This window comes from Tachypleus tridentatus, chromosome 9 (assembly GCF_004210375.1).
Source record: "Tachypleus tridentatus isolate NWPU-2018 chromosome 9, ASM421037v1, whole genome shotgun sequence".
NCBI lineage: Eukaryota > Metazoa > Arthropoda > Merostomata > Xiphosura > Limulidae > Tachypleus > Tachypleus tridentatus.
The window spans coordinates 29,185,678-29,211,773 of record NC_134833.1 but is presented as its reverse complement, the minus strand read 5'-3'; the positions used below and the strand labels follow the sequence as shown (position 1 = coordinate 29,211,773).

Genomic DNA, 26,096 nt, shown 5'->3' with positions numbered 1-26,096 from the left:
TTTTAAACGTTCAACTCAAAATTAGACTTGAACTTTTAGAAAATATTTACCTTAAAAAAGGGAAGAAAACATATTGCCATGTTTTATAATAATCTGTTAAAAACATATAAACCAAGATCGTTTTTTTAAATCAAAAACTGATATGGAAACGATGTTCATAAAAATGACTAATTTCACTGTTCGAGATTGTGAAATGTTCTGAAGTTTGATATTAAATGGCATATATATATTTCATAATACAAATAAAGCTATCAGAAATGAAACTGTAAGAACCATAAAAAATCCTACAAATGCAAGTTTAATGGAAGATGTTTGCCTAAAACTAGACAACATGTTGCAGTGCGATGATAATTTTGTAAAGAAATACAGAGCTCATGCGTCATCTATCACGAATAAGACTCAGTGTTCCCCTACTCTACTTTTTTTTTAAACATTTGGTGTAAAATAAACTCGAAACACCAGAGCGAATTCCTCTAGGTGAATGTCGCTTCAAGCCAATAATAAGGAATACTAGGTCTAATAGATGCTGGCTTTGTCATGACCTAGAGTATTTGCTGTTTTTGAGATCAGTTTTTGTTAGAAGCCTTTATATGAAGAGATATTTTAGTGAATTATCAGATGCCACATGAATATGCTGAGTTAATTATAAAGCCACATGTAAATTCTGAACAATAGCAAAGATTTACCGCGCTTTTTCTGTGACAGCACACAATAAATTATTTTCTAACATATTGAAAGCTCAAATTAAAATGTTTATTCAAATTCAAACGCCTTAGAATGAAAGATACTTATTTTCTTCTTTAAAATGAGCAGGTATCTTAAAATGTACTATTAAGAGTGATTTATAAAAGTTAAATAAATAATAGATACTTCAATATCATCATTTAGTTTCGTCTTTTTTTCTTTTATTTTTTGTTGTTGTTGCAAGATTTCGCATTTTTCATGTTAGTGATTTTTTTTTTTTACAGCACAGATAGAGATCATACCGTGTAAAGTATGTGGGGACAAATCATCGGGAGTACATTATGGTGTGATCACGTGCGAAGGTTGTAAGGTAAGTATAAACTGGTTTTATTTAAGTAAAAAACACAAAAAAAAACACGAAGAAACAAAGGGCGTGTCTCCCAAGGTGCCTTTTAAGCCTTCATTGGTCCATCTCAAAAGTGTATCAAACATAACTCGAAGTTGTGTATATTTTCTGTTATAGTAAATTATTGTTTTTGAAATTATATCACTAAACTTAAGTGGATCGAGCAAGTTACACTATGTAACACAAATTTTGTTCCTGGATAATATGTGTTACTTCTTAATTGCTGTGTTGTATAAGTACAGAAAATGGCCATAATTCCCTTATTATACAAAAATGTTTAGAAGTGAGTAGTGTTTTTGAGATTTGCGACTGTAATGTAAATCACTTTCACATATCAGACCCCAAATATATTATTTCATCATATTTTCGTTATACGCTTCCAGGGCCCGGCATGGCCAAGCGCGTTAAAGCGTGCGACTCGTAATCTGAGGGTCGCGGGTTCGCATCCCCATCGCGCCAAACATGCTCGCCCTTTCAGCCGTGGGAGCGTTATAATGTGACGGTCAATCCCACTATTCGTTGGTAAAAGAGTAGCCCAAGAGTTGGCGGTGGGTGGTGATGACTAGCTGCCTTCCCTCTGGTCTTACACTGCTAAATTAGGGACGGCTAGCACATATAGCCCTCGAGTAGCTTTGTGCGAAATTCAAAACAAACAAACAAACAAACAAATACGCTTCCAGGTCACAAAAGCAAATTTGAAGAGAAAAATTGGTCTTTTCCATTTACTTTATGCATAAGCAATTGGGAAATGACACTTTCTGCCCAGGAAGAAGTAAAAAGTAAAAACGTTGTTACATAGTGTTATCATTCTTTATATTATTAGGTTGAGGAATAATTCGTGAGCGTTTTTAAATAATTTCATTCAAGCATTACATGCAAGACTATACAATACTTCAATGCATGAACACATTACACCCAAAACATTTATTATGATACTTTATTTCATGTAATACCTAGGTATATAGTATGCATTGTTTTAAACGAAATTGCAAGAAATTAAATGCGAAAAGCAGATGGTGTCGAAAATGCTCGATTTTGTCCACTTGACATTCCATTTAATGAGCTGAAAATGAAAGCAAAAATTAAAGACATATGAAAATCAAACACACCATCTATTAGAGCAAAATATTATCTACCAAATGACATGAAATATTTTGCGAAAGCGTTTTATTTATGAATATATTATTTTTAACTTGAAAAAACGCTCACGAATTATTCCTCAACCCAATATATTAACTATTCCTTCAACTGAAGATTGAACTATTGTCTATCTTTCAGTAAAACTATCTAGACACATATAATGTTACAAAAAAAAGTTATAATATTTTGAAATTGAAATTGAGAAGTATTTTGTATGCTCGAATAAAAAGTTATATGCATGAATATTAAGGGCTTCTTCAGAAGAAGTCAATCGAGTGTGGTGAACTACCAATGTCCCAGGCAAAAAAACTGTGTTGTAGACCGGGTGAATAGAAACAGATGCCAGTACTGTAGACTGCAGAAGTGTTTAGCTCTAGGGATGTCAAGAGATGGTAAGAAACTGATTTCTTTGTGTACTCCACAGTGAGTAAGAATATTGGATAAATTTTTACTTTTGAGTAGGTATTAGTAGTTACATTCTGTTCAAATTAGACATATACATTAAATAAAAAGAAAATAGTTATGTTTTATTATCTGTATCAATATTATTTGATAACAATCTTTAATTCTTTCCTACTTGGATTTTCTTGTTTCGTTTGATTATCATTGAAGTTTACTGTAACACATAAAGTGTTTCATCTAGCTGTGAAGTTTGGAAGAATGTCCAAAAAACAGAGGGAAAAGGTAGAAGATGAAGTTAGATTTCACAGAGCCCAACTAGTCCGTCCTCAGTCTCAACAACAAGGACCTCCACAACATCACCCAGCACCGCCACAAACCACAGAGACATCGCCAGATAGTTCCGTCTTTGACCAGCAGCAGCCGTCCTCATCCAATCAGCATCTACCCTACATCAATGGAGGGTAGGAATTTGCAAAAGAAACATTAAATTAACGTACAAGTAATTACATGTTATAATGTTCTCGTCATACTTTCTGCAGCTTATTGAACATGTAAAATATTTTAATTATAAAACTTAGTGTTATGGCAAAAATAATAATGTTGCCTTGTGGTGGTAGTTTATATATTTCCACAAATTTCCAAAAAAATAACACTATAAAAATTTCACCTATTATTTGATATGTTAATTTTTCTGATCATTGTACGTTTTTCAACTTCATAATAAACTTAACCCTAGCTTGTACGTGTGTAAATATATATATCTTATAATACAATTTAATGCCACATATTAAGTTATGAAGGTAAAAAGTATCACTTTAAACTATATAAAATTTTATAGCAAAGAAAAACAAGGAAAATAAAAAACAACTGAGGTGTCAAATGAGAACACAAAGTATAATGTTTTGAAGTTTCACTTAAAACTTGGTTTTTTGTTTATACTTTTTACAGTCAAAATGCCTCTTTAGGCCTAATAAATAATGAGAATTATTGAAACAGTTTGTGAAGAAAGTTGTTACTGCATGTGCATGTATTATCAGTGTTATTAATAGTTCAGTTAGCTTGTGGTAATGAGTGCTGTCTTGTTTACTGTACTTTTTATTCTTAATGGGTCTTGTTTTTTTTGCTAGGTATGCTTATAATGGAGACCACAGTACCTTTACACCAAATGGGTATATTTATACTCCTCAAGCCATGACTTTTGACTTGGCTGGAACAGATTTTGTAGACAGTACAACTTTTGATCAACGACAGCAGTTAGAAAATTCTTTACCAGATACCAATAGACTCCTCACAACCACAGTCCAGACCACTACGATATCAAACAATTCCCATTTAGGTTGGTTGAAGCAGAAAGTAACAAGCACACTTGACTTTTTAAACCTAAACACTAAAATTAACCACAATATGATCTGTGTAACCAAAGGAAGACATAAAACCATTTTGATTTCATGTAATAAACAATATTTTAAAATAAACAAGCACTAAGAATTTAAAGCTATTGCATAAGTGGTTTTGCTAAAAGAAAAACTGGGACAATAGTGTCAGATATAGTATTTTTAAAGAAAACTGTTTACTGATATTACAGTTGTTGAAACATATACAACTCTATATTGTACAAAATGTTCATGTAGTTTCAAAACTCACACATTAGTGAATTCACAACTCAGCATGCATACAGGTGAACAATATAAACCTTACAACTTTCATATGAAACCACCCAGACATCATTTCTAAAATTAAGTACTACTGGGATGATGCATTTTCTCTGTTATTCTGTCAACTTCATCTTATTTGCATTGTAAAATATAGATGTTGTGTTCTAAATGCAATTGCAAACAGCTGCTTTATGAACATCAGTTGTTTGGAAATGTATATTGTGTAGGCTATCCTTGAAATGATAGATGTCATGGGTGTTAGGTTAAGATTATATGCAAGATGGTGAGAAGCTGTCCACTAGAACTTCTCAGTAACACAGACAAGTATACCACCTTATGGTATTATATTGCAGGAAGATATTTTACTTTTTTTCTTCTGGTATACACTGATGATTCTATACAACATCCAAGTTTACTCATTATTCATGGAGTATATTCATAGGATTTTAATTAATAATAATGTCACTTGTTGCTTAATACTACTAACACTGATTGGATAATTAACATAATAGCTGTAATTTATTCATATCTAGAGTATGGAAAATACAATCTTATTTTTTCTAACAACTCCCATTCACATCAGTTGTGTCAAAAAATAAATTAGTTTTTATTTCTAATTAGAACTTCTTACTGTTTTTCAATTTTCAGGTTCTATCATCTGAACTAAAATTCCAATTAATATTTGAGTTGCTTACTTAATGTTTGTAAAACTTCTCAATAATTTTAAGACTTAAATTATAAGCTCTTATACACAGTGCATTTTCACACTATAGTTATGCATAACTTTGTAAATATCTTTGTTTTGTTACAGATTTACTAGCCAAGACTATTGCTAATGCACACAACCGTACTTGTTTGTATACCACAGAGCAGATTATAGACCTTATGAGAAAACCCCAAGATATCTCACTGCTTTTATATTATAAAAACATGGCAAGTGATCTCATTAATTACTTATATATTATAGGGAAAATAATATACAAGTAAAGTTTCTTTTGTTGTTCTTTATAATTAAAAAGCTTTTGCAAATATTTTGTAACTTTTAAGAAGTGGCTTATCTTATTTGATGTTTCAACCAGTAATTATGACAAATCACTCAGTTTAATGTTTCAGTAACTAATTTCATACTTCATGATGTACATAACTAGCTGAGATGTCTTCTGTGTTTAATGATATACACTTTCTCTGTTATTGTTGACTATATATTGTTTTTACTATTTTTGTAAAGTATAATATTTAGCTCCTTTTCTATAATTGGATATTTTAAATGTAAAATGTTTTTGTAAACTCATACTAGGTTGTAAATTTCATTAGTAGATGTGTACCAGGAGTTACAGACCTCTCTTTATGTCTATGTGTAAATTTTTTTTATAATTGGATATTTTTAAATAAGTGTTTTTTACAATCTTATAGTGATTTTAAATTTCATTATGAGATGTGTATCAAGTGTTACAGATGTTCAGTCATAGTGTAGTTATATATTTTTCAGGTACAGGATGAACTGTGGTTGGACTGTGCACAAAGATTAACAGCAATTGTCCAGCAGATTATAGAGTTTGCCAAGATGGTTCCAGGTTTTATGAAACTATCTCAAGATGATCAGATTGTGTTGCTGAAAGCTGGTAAGTCAATAAGTATGGGAGGATGTTCATGATTTAATTGTTTCTGACTCATCATGCCCATAAATAAAAATGACAACAATATTAATGATAATTGAAATTTATGGAATACCAGATTTATGAAAAACACAAAAATATCATAATTCACATAACTTTTATATGTCACAGTTAGGGTTAGCTGAGGAAGGTTGTCACATAATATTAGTGACAAAAAATAGTTGTTTGTAAATACACTGTTCTACACACACTCTAGAAACTTATCTATACAACATCACAATGTGACTATCAGACACTGCTGCATATAAACTACTTTACCTGTTGATATTAAGAACAAGTTGAAGAGTATTTCTAACAAGTTTCATATGTATTGAAAACAGTTGAGCCATTTGAGAAAATATGATAATTTGTTATTAAAAATAATGAAAAATAATACAGATTTTAAAATACCAGTTAAACTGTTATATCAGCCATTCTTTTATTTTACAGGAAGTTTTGAACTCGTTTTGTTGAGGATGAGTAGGTATTTTGACTTAAATACTGGTTCAGTTTTATATGGAGAGAACCTCTTATCTGTGGAATCATTCATGACATCTGGTGAGTGGAAAACAGGATTTCTTTGTGTGTGTTTATATATATGCATCTATATTTATTTAAGTATGCACATATGTGTAACCAGTGTAAAAATTATGAAATTCATTACCAGCTGTCAGATACAAAGTATTGAAATTTAAATTTAAAAATTTTCATAACCACTGATTCTGTCTTATTTTATGTGTGTGCTTTAGCAATAGAAAATATGTTCAAACTGCAACCATACACATTTTCAACTGATTACGAAAAAATAGGCTATATTATTATGACTTTAATTTGATTTTGTACATTTAAAATAAACAAGAATTTTTCTGCTGTTTATCATTTATTAAAATGCAACTTCTATCATAGATTTTAACCCATAGATGCCTATTAGCATATTATCACATAGTTGATCTCTCAAAACATTATGCAAAAACATATACTTTAATACATCCACAAATTTTTGTTGGTTAAAAACTATGTATCACAAATAGCTCAGATGGAAAACTATAATAGTTCTTTCAACAATTTCTCAATCTACAAATAGATACAACTGAAATGAAGCTTGTCAGCACTAGTTTTGACTTTGCAAAGAGTATAGCAGAGCTCAAGTTGACCGAAACAGAACTAGCCCTGTTTTCTGCATTCGTTTTGCTTTCTCCTGGTAAGTTAGAAATCATGTTTGTAAGCATTTCATGAAAGCTGAAAAAGAAGCATGAACAAAATATGAATCGTTTGTTTTTATTCCACTTAATGTCAAATAATTAAACTTTTGTCTGTAATAGAATACAAAGAACTGAGTAGTATAAGATAGGCAAACAGTCTGCAGCTGACTGGCAAAAATGAATTTGTCATATAAATCTTTGTTGTGTAATTAAAAGTATCTTCACGTGTCTTACTGTTATGTGATAAATATTTCAGTTCATTTTATTAATTCATAGTGTATATATAATCTGTCATTGTTCACTTTTGCTGATAGTTAAGTTACCTCTCACAATTTGCTGTTTTACAACACTAGCACAGCCTTAAGAAACAAACCCATTTAGTATTTATTTAAGTTTTAAACTGCATGATATATTGAGAAATCATTTTGCTTAACATGTTGGGGACCAAAATATTACTTTATTAATTTGCATATTGAGAGATTGTTTTTATTTATCATTATTTGTAAAACATTTTATACTGCTAATACCTGATATGGCTAATACACTAATTGGTATAACCATCAGGTAAATGAAATATCTTACACGTATTACAAACTGTGGTTCTGTACAAGTGTTTGCCTGTTTTTTTGTTTGAAACGCTGCTGCACATGCAGGTAAAGCTCAACATTCACTTCTGAAATAATGGAAAAACAGACATGAATAATGTTGAGACCAAATTTATATTTTTTAAGCAAAATATTCTACACTAAATTGTTAAGAAATAATTATACTATCATTCACATTTCAAAATGTGACATAAGAATAAAAATGTGGATTTTATGGTTTGTTATTGTTTAATGACTCTTAGAATTGCTGAAATGCTCTACAGTTACTTTTTAATGGTGGGCAGTATAATTAGTTCAAAGCTATGACTCAGAGTGAAACCAAGAGTGCAAAACTGACCATTTTAAAGTCCATAAAATAACTTAACTTGATAGATTAACATAAACTTTACCCGTCATTGGGGATGGTACTTTTGCTTGTATCCCTTAAAAACCAAGCTACTGAACACAGAGTATCAGCTGTATATCATTCAATTATACATTTTGATGGTCTTGTCTAATTGGTTGATGACATGTTCAGTTTCTAACCACTATGGATTTGCCACATTTCTACCTCTGCACCTTAAAATAAACTTCCCATTATTCTTGCAATAAGCATACTGTTTTTAGTTCACAGTCTTCTCATGTTCTTGTACAAGTTTAACTTTTCCTGTAACAAAAATGTAATTTTGATAATACTTGCCTCCTCTTCACACTTTAGCTTTATCCTGATGAAAACTTCTCTGTCAATCTAAGCATTGATATTAATTAGATCTCACATGTTCCAGTCATTTTGTCCTACTATATTGCCAATAACAGTTTTAATCTTGTGCCTCTGTCTCCACCTGTACCTTCTTTACTAGATCCATATACAAATTGCCCATTATTGATGGTTATTCACTTTTTCCAAACTGACAAAATAATGGCACCCAAAACCCAGTCATCATGGGAAGGCAGTGTGGGATATAGTGCATGGAGGTAGGTATTATCAGAAATACATTTTTGGTATTGGAAGATACAAACTTCTGAAATGCTTTTATCTCCTGCCACACTGACCTAGAATCCCACATTGACATGGTGGAGGGACTGGTGAGGTCAAAATACACATAATGCATCTGTGTAAAGAAATATAAATGCAAAATGAGATACATTATGGTACTTTAGTTGAGTCTGCACTACTTCTGGAACAGGTATGCCCTTTGCTTGATAATGTGAAATTGAAAATCATGGGCAGTAAAGGGCAACCAGTTACTATGTCAAAACTGTAACGTTACAAGAAGAAACATACAAAGAAAGGCATCTCTTCCAAACATGGTTCTTCCAGCAATTACAGATGCATCTGGTTTAGAAATACACCGCTGGCCAAAATCTTAAGGCCAATGAACATAAAGAAAAAATATGCATTTTGCATAGTTACACTTACCCACTTATTTGAGTGGAGCTTCGAAAGATGAAAATAAGAAAAGGTAATAAAATAAAAAACTTTTAAGCATTTAATAGGAAAAATGTGAACACTCTGAAATTAGCCTAAACACTAGCTGGTCAAAAGTTTATGACCATACTGAAACAAAGTGTTAATCAGAAAACACGTAACAAAATTTAGTCATTTGTGTTCAAGCATTAGCATTGTCAACATTTCCCACTGACATCTCCTGTGTTACATTGGGTAAAAATATGGCAAAGGCTAAAAAGTTGACAGAGTTTAAACGTGGCAGAATTGTCAAGCTGCAAAAGCAAGGTCTCTCTCAACGTGCCATCACTGGTGAGATTGGGCATAGTAATACTGCTGTTGCAAATTTCTTGAAAGACCCTGTGGGATACGAAACGAGAATTTCAAGTGATCAGCCCATGAACATTTGACCAGCTTTAAGCAGGAGGATTCGATGGGTTGTCCAGCAAGACACCAGCCAATCATCGAACCAGATTAAGGCCCTTACGGATGCAGAATGCAGCTCAAGAACAATAAGACGGCATCTACGAGAGAGAGGCTTCAAAAAATGTAAACGTGTTCAAAGGCCACGCCTCCTTCCACACCACAAAACAGCTCGGTTAAACTTTGCTGAAAGGCACCAAACATAGGACATAGAAAAGTGGAAGATGGTTTTGTTCTCTGATGAGAAAAAATTTATCCTGGATGGTCCAGATGGCTTCCAGTGTTACTGGCATGATGAAGATATCTCACCGGCAACATTTTCTACATGACACGGGAGGAGGTTCCATCATGATTTGGGGTGCTTTCTCCTTCCATGGAATAATGGAGCTTCAGGTTATACAGGAGCATCAAACAGTAGCTGGCTACATTAGCATGTTGGAGAGAGCATCTTTATTGACTGAAGACCCTCGCTTGTGTGGAAATTACTGGATGTTTCAGCAGGACAACACGTGATTGTTTTGGACCATCCAGCATGTTCACCAAACTGAACCCCATTGAAAATGTCTGGGGGTGGATGGCAAGGGAAGTCTATAGAAATGGACATCAATTCCAAACAGTGCATGATCTTCGTGAAGCCATCTTTGCCACTTGGAATAACATTCCAGCCAGCCTTCTGCAAATGCTTATACCAACCATGCCAAAGTGAATGTTTAAAGTTATTCACAGTGACGGCCATGCAACCCACTACTGAGACCTCTTGTTGGGCATTTCCTACCCTGTTTAGGACTTCTTTTTGGTATGGTCTTAAACTTTTGACCAGCTAGTATTTTGGCTAATTTCATTGTGTTCACATTTTTCCAATTAAATGCTTAAAAGTTTTTTATTTTTATTTTCCCTTTTCTTACTTTCATCTTTCAAAGCTCTATTCAGATAAGTGGTTGAGTCTAACAATGCAAAATGCATATTTTTTTCTTTATGTTCATTGACCTTAAGATTTTGGCCTGCAGTGTATTGTACATGCTTACAAGAGATGTTCAGGACCCAACCATGAAGATGAGGACCAAAAGTTAAATCCAAGGTGTAGTGGCTAGGGCATGTGGACCACAGGGTGATATCATTGTATTATGGTGATATGATATTAAGAGAACTCAACCTTAGCCAGAATTATAAAGAAAAGGCAAACAACATCCAAACAGACAAGCATTCCCCAAATCTGAAGACATGCATAATGTAACAAACCAAATTTGGAATTACACAGCCACGTATGCCTCACTCAACCTGAAGTAAAGAGAGATCACTTGACCTTGGATTACAAACCAAAATACTAACTCACTATCCTGAGAGGCAAGGCTATATCTGTCCCCAGAATTACGAGGAGGATGTGGGTTAAGCAAAGTTCAACCAATGGCACAGGTAGTGACCTTTTACATGCAAAATCATGAGGAGTTTAGGACCCTCTTCCATGATCATCAAAGTAACAAAAATGACCATAAAGAGATGCCATACACACAACCCAACCAGAGAGTAAACAGTCATTTCTGAACTGGAGACTCCTGCATAGGCTGCTCCTACCACACATCTGCAAAAACCTTCCAGAGTTATAGGTAGGAGAGCACCTAGCTTCACCTTGTTCTCCTTGACCAGAATAATGAGCACAGGAATAACCTCTGTTCATCACTCCAGAAACTGGAAATCAGGAGTGGAAAGGACTCTCATGCTCCACTAGGGGAAATGGAGGAATACACTGCAAAGTCCTGAGGATAGATGATCTGGAGACAGTGCAATAGGTGAACCATGCTCCCTATTTTGAAAAGCAAACTGACTTTGATTTATTCAATCAAGTGGCCACCAGGAGCAAAATACTCTTTAGCTTTACTCATAATAGTCCTTAAGTGATGGTCCAGTAATATGTTTGTGTCCCACCTGGAAGCCACACAAGGTGGTCTTATGGAACACCCTATCTCAGTAAAACTCATTGCTATCAGAAAAATGATTAACATTTGGACTGGTAACTAGTGCATGTTTGAAAAATATTTTGTTACTTGTAAAAACACGGTCAAAAGATGTATCCAGCAAAGGGATAAAGCATTCTCTGCCAATACTAGACCAAGAATTTCATCATAGTACAGTCAATAAATGAGTTTTTTTATGAGGAAAATGACTCCATAAACCAACAGACTTACACAATATAAATATCATATCTCTGATGACAGTAATAGAACATGTAGAACCTCATTAAAATTCATAATTATATCAAAGTACATATGTAAAATTAAATGCATTATTACAATCATGTGGATTGTATTGAACAATTTCAGTTAAAATTATAGAAATCCACTTGTATGAACATTACCAATATTATACTACTCGTTTTTATAGATTATGAACATTTTAATTGTCTTTTACTGTAGACAGCTATGATATTAAAAAAAAACACTTCAAAATATTTAGCAATATAATTCTCCCCCTATCTTTAAATATATAAATTAACAATATCAACAATACAAATGTCATTTTAAATTGCTGGCAGCTTGATTAATAGAACCTATGGACACAAACATATTACTAACCCAAGCTTAAGCTTTCTAAAGTTATAATTACCTTATGCAATTTATTAATAACTTTTAAATGAATTATAACTAACATTTTTTGTGTAGCCATAAACATATCGCTTTGATAAATGGGTGCATGTTTTTAATATCCAATATGAAAAACCAAATACAATCACATAGATTCATAAACTTATAATAACCTTTTAATAAAGAGAATAAAACTGTACAATAATTTTAATCAAATGCATGATGGTGCCAAAGGAACATCAAATTTGTAAATTGCTGCACTTACAAAGAAATTCCTTTTTCACAGATCGTGCTGGTCTTAAAGAAGTACATGATATTCAACGTCTCAATCAAGCCATCTTAAAGTCACTGAGATTTGAGCTGGACCGCACACACAAGCTTCCTTACAAAGGGGATGTCAGCGTATTGGATTCTCTCTTGGCCAAAATTCCGACCCTCAGAGAAATGAACATACTGCATATGGATGCCTTAGCAAAGTTTAAACAGAATTATCCACACCAAGAATTCCCTGCTTTGCATAAAGAGCTTTTCCCAGTTGATATCTAACCATCGATTTCTTGTTTTTCTTTGATTGACTGTCATGGCTAATCAGATGGATTCCCAAGACCTAAAAGCTCTTGAATTAAAAGGCCAGTTGGAACAGACAGCACTATTACACTTTGAAATAACTGTCTATACCAAGAAGGGGTTAAGCCTATCAATATCAGCATTAAACTGTGTAGAAGATCATTAACTTTAAATAAGGACTGCTTGGCATTCCCAAACCTTGGAGTTCTCTCACTTTTGAATGTGTAGAGAACTTTTAACTTTGACTCAACTATAGGTAGAATGGAGGTGTAAATTGAAAGTGAGCTTTGATATCTACACTTCTAAGAAAAAATTTAAAAAATAAAACTTATTTGTTAAGAAGTGTGATATGTATTAAGGTTTGATGGAAATCTTCTCTTAATAAGGTGTTAAGTTCTTGGAATGAGATGTGGTATTAGAAACGTATAACATGTAAATTATAGTTAGGTGATTTTTGGAAAACGTTTATGGATGAAGCCAAACCTACACAAACTTTTCACAAAGGAACCATAGTGGCTAAAGAGGCTGAAAGTTGTGTTTCCTCAGATTATTACATAGAGCAAATACTGCCACAATAGTTTCCCATGTGGGGATGAACTGGTAGATCTTAGATACCACATTCAGCTCACTTATTTATAATACACACATTCATCATTGATGTTGTTTGTAAATTGTTTTATAAAGTTTACTTTAAGTTTTGAAGACTTACTTTAAAACTTGTATTCATCTTCATCATCATCAGGTACTTGTATATGGCCCCTTGTATCTTGGTTTGAAGTGGGAACACCAAGGGGTTTTTAGCTGTAGCTCAGGGCACACCTGATTAAACATTGTATCTGCTTACAGATTAAAATATTGAATGTTGTTTACAAATCCTCAGGGGATCTCAAATTATTTTTCATTTTATCACTGATCAGTATAATCTGCTCTGCTCTTGTACTCAGTTCTGTAGTAAAGCTGTTTGGGAGTACTGCAGTTTTTACAAGAGAGAGAGAGAGAGAAAAAAGTTCTTCCATTAGGGCAAATGGATGCACTGTATGATAGAAAAGTTGTTTGCTTCTTTATTCCAACTAAATTATATTTTACATAGATGAAGCCACAAAAGTCTATAGATTGTTAAGTAAAGAGGGCAAAGAAAAGAATAGTGTCTACCTCGCATCTGGGTTGAGAGCAGCATTATAGTGCAATCACTGCCACTTTCTGCTTCCTTTCCCACAATAACTTTCATATTACAGTAAAGGATGTGTTCCACAGTCCCTACTGTTTTGGATTAACCTAGTTGGCATGGTCAGTTATTTATTGCAGCCTTCTGAACTGTGCATAGTAGGGTAGATTTACATCTGTCCCATATAAATATTACTTTGACCACTAGTGTGATACAGGTGTTGAACATAGGACATATTTTTGTAGAGTTTTAATGGTCAGATTTTAAAGGTATCTTGTTATTTGTTGGTGGTGAGAGACTTCTTACCTAAGTTGTTCACAGACACCTGAAAGTTTGTGATATACTGCTCGAGCTTTGCAGGTGTTTGTGTTAAGTATGTAGCAACTCATTAAGTGGTTATTGTCAGGTTATAGCCGTGTATCGTGTATGGTCAGGTGTTGGTGTTATTAATGTTCTTTCCATTAATAAGAATGAACTGCCCTATTAATGTATATTTTTTGTAAATTTTCTTTTTTTGCATTTGTCCACATTTTAACTCATTTTATTATTTCATGTTTCTGTTTTCACATTTTTAAGCACATGCATATACTGCAGTAAATTTTTTACCTGATTATTATTACAACTATTTTAATACTACCGTGCAACATATCCAGAATTAAACTCCAAAATCTTTCTGCATCTGCATAAACAAGTGGATGATTACCTATATGAAGTGATTAAGACTAGGATTTAAAGAAAAGTAACTACAATAACAATGAACAAATTGTTTTGTATGTAACTCTTCATGGGAAGGTGAGCTTCCCAATTACTGCACAGTGAAATATATATCCCAGATTAAAAGTCTTTAATTCAGTTCTCTTTGAAATCTAATATTCTATTGTTATAATTGCAATATTTTCATGGGAGACATGAAAAAAAATTAGTAAAATGTAATAAAATTTTGATGGTAATGGGAAATTTTGTATCTGACTGACTTATAAGAAACCTTCAAGATGACATATTTGTAGTCACTTGTAGGTTGTAGGAAATACAAACTACATACTTCAGGCTACTTATATTAAGAAGTATGGAAGGTTCCCACAGAGGTGCAGTAAATAGAGTTTTAGAGAAATACAGGACAGATTAGCAATGTGCCTTTATGCCTGTTTATAGCATACAAAAACTTTTGGTGTTTTTCATTCTAGTGCCAATATCTTTTTATAGTTCAAGTAATTAATTCCTGTTCATCATTAATGTGAAAACACTGAATTTTATTATCATAGCTTTTGAAGTAATTGGTAAATGGCAGTTTGTTTAAGCAAGAATTTCACACACACACACACACACACACACACACACACACACACACACACACACATTATATATATATAATTTAAAACACTGAACCCACTGTGGGATTACTTTATGTAGCTCAATTGAATACTGACTTCATCATTGCCATGAAACTAACAAATGTGTTTATTAACTTGAATATACTTAGGTGGACTTTTTATGTTTGATGGTTTGATCTGTTCTGTCCTTCATTGGGGGATTCACCAGAAATGGAATATGAAATAAAATCGTTATAGAAGATTAAAATGAATCCTTCCACGTGTTCTTGATTTAATTCTATTTATTATAAATCACACAACTACAAACTATTTTAAAAATTTCTTTGCCAAGTACTCAGGTAAAAAACGTAATTAACTGTTATATACCACTATAGAAATACAAATTACATCCAAGTTTATCATTGTATATATTTTTGTATTTTACTAAATCTTCAGCTACAAAAAATTATTGGTATAATTATTGAATAGTATACAATCCAAACATCATGGTTTTCTGCTAAGTGGACTAAAATGTTTTTTTTTCGAAAAATATATTAAAAACAATTTATTCAAATTTTGTGAAATGTAAGAAGTAATGTTTAAAACTCATCTTCTTCAAAAATGTTTACTTGTAATTTCAAACCTAATGAAAGAGATCAGTTTTTGATATCAAGATTACTTCTTACCCAATGAGTTAAAAGAATACAGAATAATAACATTTTAAAGTTTTCAAAATGAATATGATGAGCAGAAGTAAAATTACTACCAAGGTCAAGATGGACAGAGTACTGAGAAAAGGCCATCTTCAGGAATCTGCTGCTACTAGACCAGAAAGACATATTCATATCATCAGAATAAATAAGTATTTTAATTAGAGTGGCATATATATACTTATAGGAAATGAACTTTTGGGTCATGTTTACTAGTACAAAAAGTATTCATGTATCTTAATGAGTGCTCTTAGATTAAAACAAGTTTCTAAACAAAATATTTTGCACATTAGTAAAACGGTAATACTTCTTAATATATACACTTTCTATCCACATTACATAACAGAACATTTTAAAAATGTATACACACAAACTGATCAGAGATAAATAGTGTTAGGGTTTCTGTTCAGATGTAAAAACAAACTGTCAAATAAGTAATTATAAAGGCTCATCAGCACAGCAACCAATACAATCTACTATAATTGAAATTCTTTACAATCACCTTATGGTCTGCGTAACATAAATATCAAAAGCTTTATATATACCATAAGATAACCAGATATGAAAAAGCCATAGAGACTTTTCAATGGATAAAGAACACAGATGAGAAGTAAAACATACTTGTTGTGTCTAGAAGAGAAAAGTAAAATAAGACAAAAAATTGTCTCTGGGCATTCTGAGCAAATATATAAACAGATGGAAAAAGAAAGGAAAAAAACGTAATCATGCTTCTAGCTTGGGAAGAAGTCTTTCTCTCAGTAAAGAGAAGTATATTATTTCTAAAGCCTTCCTGAATGTGGCCTAAAAGATTTGATTAAAGTGTATATGATCTGTTTTAATTATTTATGAGTAGAGGTGTTACACAGATTGATATATTCACAAATGTCAACTTTGAAACTGGTAAAAGTGTGTGAACCTCTTAGTAAAGTATAAAGTAACACAAGTGATATATTTAAAAGTAACCAACCACTCATTTACATTTTTTAATCTTGTAAAGACCAATGGAGGTCTTTAAATAAAAACTGGATTGAAAGATAAGTTGAGAGAATAGAAAAACGTTTTGTTTTTTTTTACTCATTGAGTTGTTCATTTTCAAGAAAACAAAACTCTGGCTAATTAAATCATAAGATCACAGTTGAAGTATTAATGGTGACTGCTTTCAATAGTTTGTTATTGAAAATTTTTTACAGAAGTTTTAACTTAAAGTTCATTAAAACATCATAACTCTGAGATTATGCAATATTAATGCCCAACTATAAAGTATACATTTTTACAAAGTTTTAATGTGAGGACTGTTGAATTGTTATTTATCTTTCGATGTAAACACAAAAATACACCAAACAGTAACGTTAGACCTAGGTTGAATTGCCAATAAAATATTTGAAAATATTTTTTGTTTTCTTAGTGCAAAGCTACACAATGACAACCTGCACTCTGTCTATAGCATGGAATCAAACCTTGGATTTTAGCAGTGTAAATCTCTAAACTTAAAGATGACCCATCAGGGTAAAAATAAAAGGCAAAGGAGATAAACTAATCAAGTGTTGATGAAACTTTGTAGAATGGACGTCTACTGAAGACCGAAGGTGGAAGACTTTCCAAATATCATCCTCTATACTTGTGTCTCTACAAAAGGCAGTTGCCGTCCATTCTACAATGTTTCATCATGAATACTCTGCCTAAATGATCTATCAAAGAATACTCAAATGTTATTGAGTGAATGGGACCCTTGTGGCTGGACAATAAACATGTCATTAATAAATGTAAGCCTCAGTGGGTTAAGTGCTATAATCTCAATAACACATCTTCAATGATTCAAAACAAATACATTTCTGTAATAATGGATCATCTTTTTACCTATAGTGGTATTTTGAAATTCCAATTTTCCAGGTAATGTTAGTATAAAATATTACTATGTCAGTAATTGCAAGTTATCAAACTTATGAAGGTGTGCTAGTTAAGTTATGTTGAAAAAATGTGACATCCTACAGATTCTCAGAAAAAAATAATCAAGAGAAGAAGCTAAAGAGTTCAGATAAAAATTGACAAAATTTGATATCTTCTCTGTTAAATAATTTATTCATGGTACTATCTTTGAAAGAAAATTAGTAGATATATGTGGTTCATCAGAGATTTTAGTATATCTGAAACAAATATGTTTTTATCATTTAAATACTTAGCTTAGGAAACTGCAGGATCAGAAAAAAACAAAAAGGCATTACATAAGCACTTACCTGAAATTGGCTTAATGCTACTTTACTGTAGCATCCAATACACAAAATATCAAAGAACCTTTACTAACTGGTTTTATAGTACTGTAGTTACAGTTAAGTTTTATTGGAGTTTTGCTAGGGTATTCTGAAAATTAACACCATTATTTCTTTTTCATTCTTTATTTTTCCATTTTTAAAATGTTGTTATTATAATTAATCAAAATATCTTTTGCTTAGTTTTTACTTGTTCTGAACACACCAATATTCTGGATTAATTATCTTATACGACCTCAGCATTTTTACACTGCATTCAAAAATCTATTTAACTGTTGTTCCTGTGCTACCTTGACTAATGCACTGATGATTTATTAACTTTTTGCTGATAAAAGAGAAATTTTTATTTTAGAATATAAACTCAAAATTCATGATAAATAACACTGCATTACATTTAACAAGATCAATTTTTAGCTCTGATCTAAATAGGTAGTTTGTTTTAATAAGAAACTATTGATAATTAACTAAAGATACCTTTCCACCATTACTACCAATATTTCAATATATATTAATTAAAGACAGCAAAGAAAAGAATACATGCATTGTTGAATACAAAGAATTAATAACTTTCACAGTTTTTTTAGCTTTAGATGAAAATTTAAACATTTTAAATCATTGTTTTGTATATTCTTCACAAAATAAGACAGTGATCAATTAATGTTAGCACTATTATGCTTGCATTTTAAATTGTAACTGATTAGATCCAAATTGATTATTTAAAAAGTTTATGTGTATGAAAGTAAATTAAACAAAACAAATGTGGATAAGTCAGCTTTCAAAATATTTGTTTCTTTCTTTTGTTAAAATTTACACAGAATTACTCAAGAACTTTCTGCACTAGCCATTCATAATTGTTTTATATACTACAAAATACAGGGATTTGACCATCTATCTTGTAATACACTCACAACCCCAAAGTACATATTCTGGTATGCTAACCACTGGTTTGCTCTTAGTCTGCCCTCAAAATAACACCAGAATATTCCTATTAATAAGAAAACAATCAGAACAATGGTGTGTATACTTCTTGATTAGTGATATTTTCACAAAAATATGCTGTTTCTGTATGATGTATGACTGCTTCTTCAAATACTCAAATAAAAACCTAGCTAAGTATATTATTCCAAGAAAAGTGAGTCTTTAAATATGCCATTAATGTCTACTGTATTTGTGTTAATAGTTCTTCAAAGATGTTCACATAATTTTTACATTTTAACCATGTTAGGTTTTGTAATATCTTGTAGCTGCTTCTATGTTTAATTTATTTATATTATTTTATAGTTTCTATTCCTTATGACCTACATGGTATGTGAAAAAAATCTAATGAAACTTGCAATTCTATCACAAAAAACTTAATACTTTAACTTAATATCCTGACCTTTTGCTGGTGTTTAAAAAAATGCATTTGATATAAAATAATAATTCTGCATAATCAACATTTATTTTCAGTACAGAAGTTTGACAGAGATGTAAATAATCTAAGTGTTTTATTTTTCACACTTTTTGAAAAAAAGGTTTTTATTAAATTACCTCACCTACACAAATATACATTGTGACTTTAGGTTTCTCTTCTCTCTAGTTTCAAAATGACATCTTCTGGCTCAAGAAGACCAATGTCACTACTTATAACAATTGGTACCTAATAAAATAAATAAACTTTGTAAACTAAAAGAAACAAAATTTAAAGAATGAATGCAACTTACATATTACGAAGATACTTATGGTACTTTCAATCAAAGAAAACTGAATAGTTAATCAATGAGAAACTTTATATAATTGGATGAGTTATTTTAACACAACACAAAAAGAAGTCAGGGTTACAATAAAAAGTTTACTACAAACTGAAATGAAATCAATTAGCTATGCTATAAGCAGCTATACTAATTACATTTTCACAGTTTTCTGATATGGTAAAGTAAAAAAACAAGCTATGGCTACAAGAACTCTCTCTTTTGTCATATACAGTTTTTCTGACCTTTGTTTCTTTGCATCTAGAAAACTTAACAGCAGTCAAAATCTTCAAAAGACAAATCTTTACTACTAGCTGAGCAAATCTCATTCCAATGCAGTTCCGTGGGCCTGCACCAAATGGAAAATAGGTATATGGCAATATTGAATCTTTGTTCTCTGGTAAAAACCTATCAGAATACAAAGTGGATGTTTGAAATAATCATAAGTAACTTTTCTTTCAGTTAGAAAACTGAATTTATAATATGTAACATTTTTATGTCTTAACCTAGAAATGAAGATAGAATTTTGATGAAGTCAATAGTGCCTGTAGAAACAAATACAAAAGAAATATATCAAAACTGTGTTAAAATTAAATAATTATTATAATGGCTTTAAAGATTTGTAAAATTGTATTATTTGTAAAATACATCATAAAAAGCCAGGTTTAAACTAATTACTTTACAATACCAAGAATAAAAGTGTTTCACTCAAACACAAAGTTTCACAAACCAGTAACAAGGTGCTAATGTATTTCATTATTTGTAGTATAATTTTCAATTTCTTTAGCCTCCAGGTAGCTCTAAATTAGAAATAAACTAACCAGAGGTTCTTGCTTTTATAACTCAGATGACTGATTAAAGGTTTAAACTTTTTGTTTTGCCAGTCAAACTAAACTGGTCCAAATATTATACTCATTTTTACACTTAATATTACACAGTTATGGACTGATGTTCCACTTGTTTCCAAGTATTACTACATACTCAAGCATAACAAATTAAACATTACCTCACTTAAAAACTCACTAATTGTATTTAAAACGTCAGACCTCTAGACTAACTCATAACTTTCAAACACCCTCTAAAATCTATGAAAAAAAACACATTTAAACTATAAAAAAAGTTATTAAATATCTTTAGTTTAGTGTTTCTTTTCTTCAACTAAACACAACCTTATGCACATAATGGGTTTATGAGCCATGTCAAAGGTCATTTGTGTTTTAGCCATAACTTCCCTAATTTTGAACTGCAGATCAGAAAGAAGGAAACTAGTCAGTAGCAGTTTATATATGATTGTTTATTTGTTTTTAGAGCAAAACTGTCTTAGACTGTCTAGTGTATCTAACATAGGGAATAAAACTCTGGATTTTAGTATTTCAACTCTACAGTCTTACTTCTATCCCATTGGGGGACTTTTCCATATGAAATGGCTAATATAGACAGAATAATGAGCTTCGTTAATACATTCACAACTGAGAATGTAAAAACCCAAAAGCTTTAAACCACCAGTTCAATGATTAGCCACTAGGTCATTCTCTGTTGACCTTAATATTAGTGATTTGAAAGCTTTAGTAAGTTACTCACAACATTGTTTATAAAATTTAAAAGGCTACACAGAAAGGATGGGATAAAAAGTCAGAGTATTTTTCTTCTGCCCTAAAAGATCACAAAATGATCACTTATATAAGGAAAGCACTAGGAAATTTTCTTAATTTCTCATGTGTACAATTTTACTTATACATAAAAGTTTAATCTCAAACTTTTGTAGTTTCTAAGATATACCAAACCTCTGACTTTTATTTCTTTCTAAATTTATTGAGATTATTAGCCACAAATGTACTTTTCTTCTAAGACTAACTGCATAATTTTAAGTGATATAGACTGTTCTTTGAAACTGAATGGAAAGAGTGTAATACAAGATTTAGTATCACTATACACTAATCAATATCTGGAAGGTTGGCATATGGTTTTTAAAAAAAAATTATAAAAATATAATTTTGTTTTTCCTCTTGAAGCATGAAATATTTGAAATGGACTCATAAAAACATGCTACACATTCTCACACCATATATAGTAATAAATTTTTATTAACATTAATATCTTGGTATTATTTAAGTAAAATCACACAGCAAACCACAAAAGTATCAATTTATACCCAGCTATTACTAATATTCTTAAAGGTAGTTTTATATATTATATATCATTGACTTAAAAATATACAACAATATTGTAATTTTCAATACAATTACCTGTCTGGATTAAACGTTTCTGGGTCGGGAAACCACTCTGGGTCATGGTGAATAGCGTAAATGGGGTAGTGAATAATCATGTCCTTTGGAATGACTATGTTACCATAATCCAAAACATAATCCTCTGTACAACGTCGCTCTGAACTAAAGACAAAATGTAAATAGTTTATACATTTATAGTAAAGAACTATTTACACACTACCTTTAATTATATAATTATGTAAAGGTATACCTGTATGAAATGTACATTCACTGAAGACACAATTTCAGAAATGAAATTAAACCCTTGAAAGTTTTAAAACAAACAAACAACATAAACACTTCTTAAACTACATTACAATAAACACATCAGAAACTGGTAAATAGTGTGGTATAAGAGAATGCAGTGCAATTCTATCTTCTTTTAGTATTAGATATTTATTCTAAGTTTCTTCTTTGTTTTGAATATGTGGAGATTTCACTTAAGTTGTGACCAAGAAAATCAGTAAGTTAATCTTACATCAAGTTATCTTTATTCTTTTGTTGTTCTTGAAATAGGTAATACCTATTATAAGCCATGCAAGACATTTTTTTAACATAGCACTGTGTACAAATGTCAACAGTAGCCTCGTTTTGTGGTTGTTTAGGTGATATCTAGAGGCTACAGCCTCACCTTCGTGGATTAAAAATGACCAGTCATATGGTATTGCATGTTGGACTGGATAATTGTAAGAAACTCTGTGTTTGATGGTCTGGTTTTACACATCACTGAAGATAGTGTAGTAGAACTAGGTCTTCTGTAATCAGTCTAGTGATCCACAATGAAAGTAAGGGTCTGTCTTAAGTGTGTGTTTTCTTATAGTAAAGCCACATCAGGCTATCTGCTGTTTCCATAGAGGAGGAATCAAACCTCTAATTTTAGCATTCCAAACCCATAGACTTACCACTGTCACCTGACTTAAGTAAACTGGAAGTGCAAAATTATATTCAATTTCACCTTAATAAAACCAACGGAACCTTTCAACATACAAATGTGAAACTGATTAAACAATACTTTTATACACAAATTAGAAACAGATTAAATGGTGTCTTCCAATACAAAGCCACACAATGTTTTTGGAAAACAAAATTTTCAAATAGCATAAGAAATATATCAATATTCAGATAAATAAACTATACATTTAGACTTACTCCATAACACACTGCTAGATTAAATATAACATGATCTACTGCTCAAATTTACTAACATGCCCAATATCTTGACATGGCAGCTTCCTCAGAAACTCACTCAGCATTGCAATACATTTTGTAATGGTAGTGAACTGTTAAATAATTTGTAGCTATTAAACAGGCAGGAAAAGGAAAATACACAGTAACACAAACCATAACCCAGAAATAAATCATATTAAAACTGTCAGTCAGTCAGTTATACCGAATAAAGAACATGAAGTGAAGGAGCCTGAGACACACTTTATGCTTTTATAAGATGATCATGTTAATTTACAAAATTATAATGTATTACAGAGGCTTAGTATGTTATGTAAAAATAATTTATGTGCTTCCCCATATTGTAACAGTTATTAATACATTTAGCTATTCTACATCTGATGACTGTGTACATTAACAAAATTCTTTCAATGTAGTTTCCAAAGCAAAAGGCTTTGTTGTAATGCATCATATACAAAGAACACCATTATTCTATGTGGACTTCCCATAATCTAACTAGTATGTGACTTTAAATTTCTAGCAACAGTCTCAACAGCCTGATGGAACACAAATGTATAGGTACTGTGTCTGGCAGCTTGACTGGTATTGAATAAAACAAACATAAATGTCATTCTCTAACTACTACTTTTAAAGTGTGCAATGATGGAAGTAGTAGTTAGAGAATGATGGAACATACGTACACATCACTTTCCACATAGAGATCCTTCTTGACTACACTGCATACTGTTACCTGGGGTAGGAGGACAACTTTTACCACTAACCTTGTGTTTTTGGACTCTCACCTGTTACAAAACACTGCATTTTGCTTAGCATGGCTACAGCAGGACTCAATGCAAGTCTGTTTCTGAATAAGTCTAATGCCTTAAAATGTTCCATATTCTTTTGTTTTCCAACACCATTGAGCAAACAGGATAGCCCCATCTTGTAAATTCTAAATCCCTGGTTTTAAAACATCTTTAAGATGTGCAAGAATATTTTTAATTAAAAAAAACTTTTACAGTTACCATAAGCAGTAATATGGTATTAAAGATATATTATACAACCTAATTCTACGTGTTTAATATTACCTTTTAAAATAATTATTCTTTATCAAATGTTGTTTTGTTGTAACTATATTCTCAATGTTCACTTATGATTGAAAAATTTGAAATGTTTGTTACACTGGGCAACTAATTCACACTGATGAAGAAAGAAAAGATCTTCAAACTTCAGATGATCCTTTATGAATATGAACATTTCCAATACTCTTCACCTTGCTTCTTATTATAGGTTTTTATATTTAACTACAATAATGGCTGATATGTTCCTTTGGAAGCAAAACATTCTTTTATAGTGGTGTTTATTTCTAATTTTTCAGTTCAACCATTTGTAATGAGAACATGCTAAACCATGGCGAGTTTTTGTGTCAGTGATTTCAGACAAGACATAAAATAACCCACTTAGGTCTTTCTAATAAACTCACCTTTTAAAACAAATGAAGAAATATTGTTACTGTAGACAAAAGAGCAAAACATGACATTACTTTTTGCAGTGTCAACAGCACCTATGAGTATGACTTTATATCTGAAATTAACATCATTTTATTGATGAGTTAAATACACATTTCACTACATTATAATAAAAAAATATGGTGACAAAAACAGCACCTCAGAAATTTAACAAATAGATCTGTAATACTAATTGGATGTATTTACATTTATACTTACAAAATTGCTGGTGGGAATAATCGTAGAGTCTCAGAAATAACAGCATCAAAATAATTCATTTTGTTAACAATATCATGAAGACACTGGTTCTGTAAAATGACCAGCATTTTCAAACTTTAAATACAATGCAATGAAAAATATTAAGTTCACTATAATAATATCAGGACAAAATTTTGCTCCTTTAACATTAAAAGTTTACATTTATGTAACAAAAATACAGAAACAACAGAATTTGTTTTAGTAAAATTATTAAACCATCTGAGATAAATGAACTTATTGAGCCTGAAAAATAAAATTAACATAGTTTTTGTCAATGAAGCCAAAAACCATACAAATGTATCTACATGTACATTATATAACTGGGGTTGAGCATTTACTCTTCCCTCAAATAAATGATCAACTGATACATAACATATTTTGTGTGCATGCGTATCACAAATGAGGAAGAAACAGAACTATGTGACACTTTACTTAACAATGACCACTGAGATAACTGATGAAACTAGAAGTTACAGGTTTGACACCAATGAATTATACACATGAAATACAAGTACAAAGGATAGAACTATAAGCTGGTAAATATAACCTTCAAAAATTAAAACAATTTTTGCATAAAATGTGAATAGGAATGTGAGGGTTAGAGTTCTCAGTGAATTGTTTTATCAACCAGTTTCAAAAAGAATGTACAGCTGTACATCAGGATAATCCAGAAAGAAATCTGTAACACAAATAAAAATTGCCAGGTGTTGATCTCTCATATTTTTCAATGCCAAAAAGATATCAAATAAAATAAATCCATGACTTAGATATAGAATCCACTTGATTGATCGTAGAATAAAAGATTGATGAAGCAGGAAACAAAAACTGTTATAGCCAGGAAATGGAGTAAGAAGAATTCTAGATAAGGTCAGATAATCTTGTGAGATAACAGAGCTCAATGATTTGGTTCTGGGACTTAAGAAGCAACTGACCAAATGATTCTGACAGTAAGAATTACAAAATATAATCAAAC

At 31.4% G+C, this 26,096-nt stretch overlaps 2 protein-coding genes across 8 annotated transcripts in view; one reads left to right on the top strand and one right to left on the bottom strand.

Moving 5' to 3' along the window:
- The window catches only part of LOC143224950 (putative nuclear hormone receptor HR3), a 60,674-nt gene extending 45,183 nt beyond the window's left edge, over nucleotides 1-15,491 (top strand). For 3 of the 5 annotated variants that reach the window (XM_076453474.1, XM_076453472.1, XM_076453475.1), the window contains exons 2-10: nucleotides 969-1,054; nucleotides 2,481-2,622; nucleotides 2,874-3,093; nucleotides 3,760-3,968; nucleotides 5,099-5,220; nucleotides 5,777-5,909; nucleotides 6,393-6,500; nucleotides 7,027-7,143; nucleotides 12,464-15,491. In XM_076453474.1, coding sequence (XP_076309589.1) covers nucleotides 969-1,054; nucleotides 2,481-2,622; nucleotides 2,874-3,093; nucleotides 3,760-3,968; nucleotides 5,099-5,220; nucleotides 5,777-5,909; nucleotides 6,393-6,500; nucleotides 7,027-7,143; nucleotides 12,464-12,723 — 1,397 coding nt within the window. In that variant the 3' untranslated portion in view covers nucleotides 12,724-15,491. Of the gene's footprint in view, nucleotides 1-968; nucleotides 1,055-2,480; nucleotides 2,623-2,861; nucleotides 3,094-3,759; nucleotides 3,969-5,098; nucleotides 5,221-5,776; nucleotides 5,910-6,392; nucleotides 6,501-7,026; nucleotides 7,144-12,463 lie in introns of all 5 variants that reach the window. The other 2 variants (XM_076453473.1, XM_076453470.1) reach the window with 1 other exon arrangement.
- Nucleotides 15,492-15,506: 15 nt separating this feature from the next.
- Nucleotides 15,507-26,096, bottom strand: part of LOC143224949 (cytochrome P450 3A2-like) — a 29,370-nt gene continuing 18,780 nt past the window's right edge. The window contains exons 11-15 of one of the 3 annotated variants that reach the window (XM_076453468.1): nucleotides 25,085-25,173; nucleotides 22,173-22,316; nucleotides 20,172-20,334; nucleotides 19,732-19,835; nucleotides 15,507-16,038 (exon numbers count right to left, since the gene is read on the bottom strand). In XM_076453468.1, coding sequence (XP_076309583.1) covers nucleotides 19,755-19,835; nucleotides 20,172-20,334; nucleotides 22,173-22,316; nucleotides 25,085-25,173 — 477 coding nt within the window. In that variant the 3' untranslated portion in view covers nucleotides 15,507-16,038; nucleotides 19,732-19,754. Of the gene's footprint in view, nucleotides 16,042-19,025; nucleotides 19,182-19,731; nucleotides 19,836-20,171; nucleotides 20,335-22,172; nucleotides 22,317-25,084; nucleotides 25,174-26,096 lie in introns of those variants that run through there. The other 2 variants (XM_076453467.1, XM_076453469.1) reach the window with 2 other exon arrangements.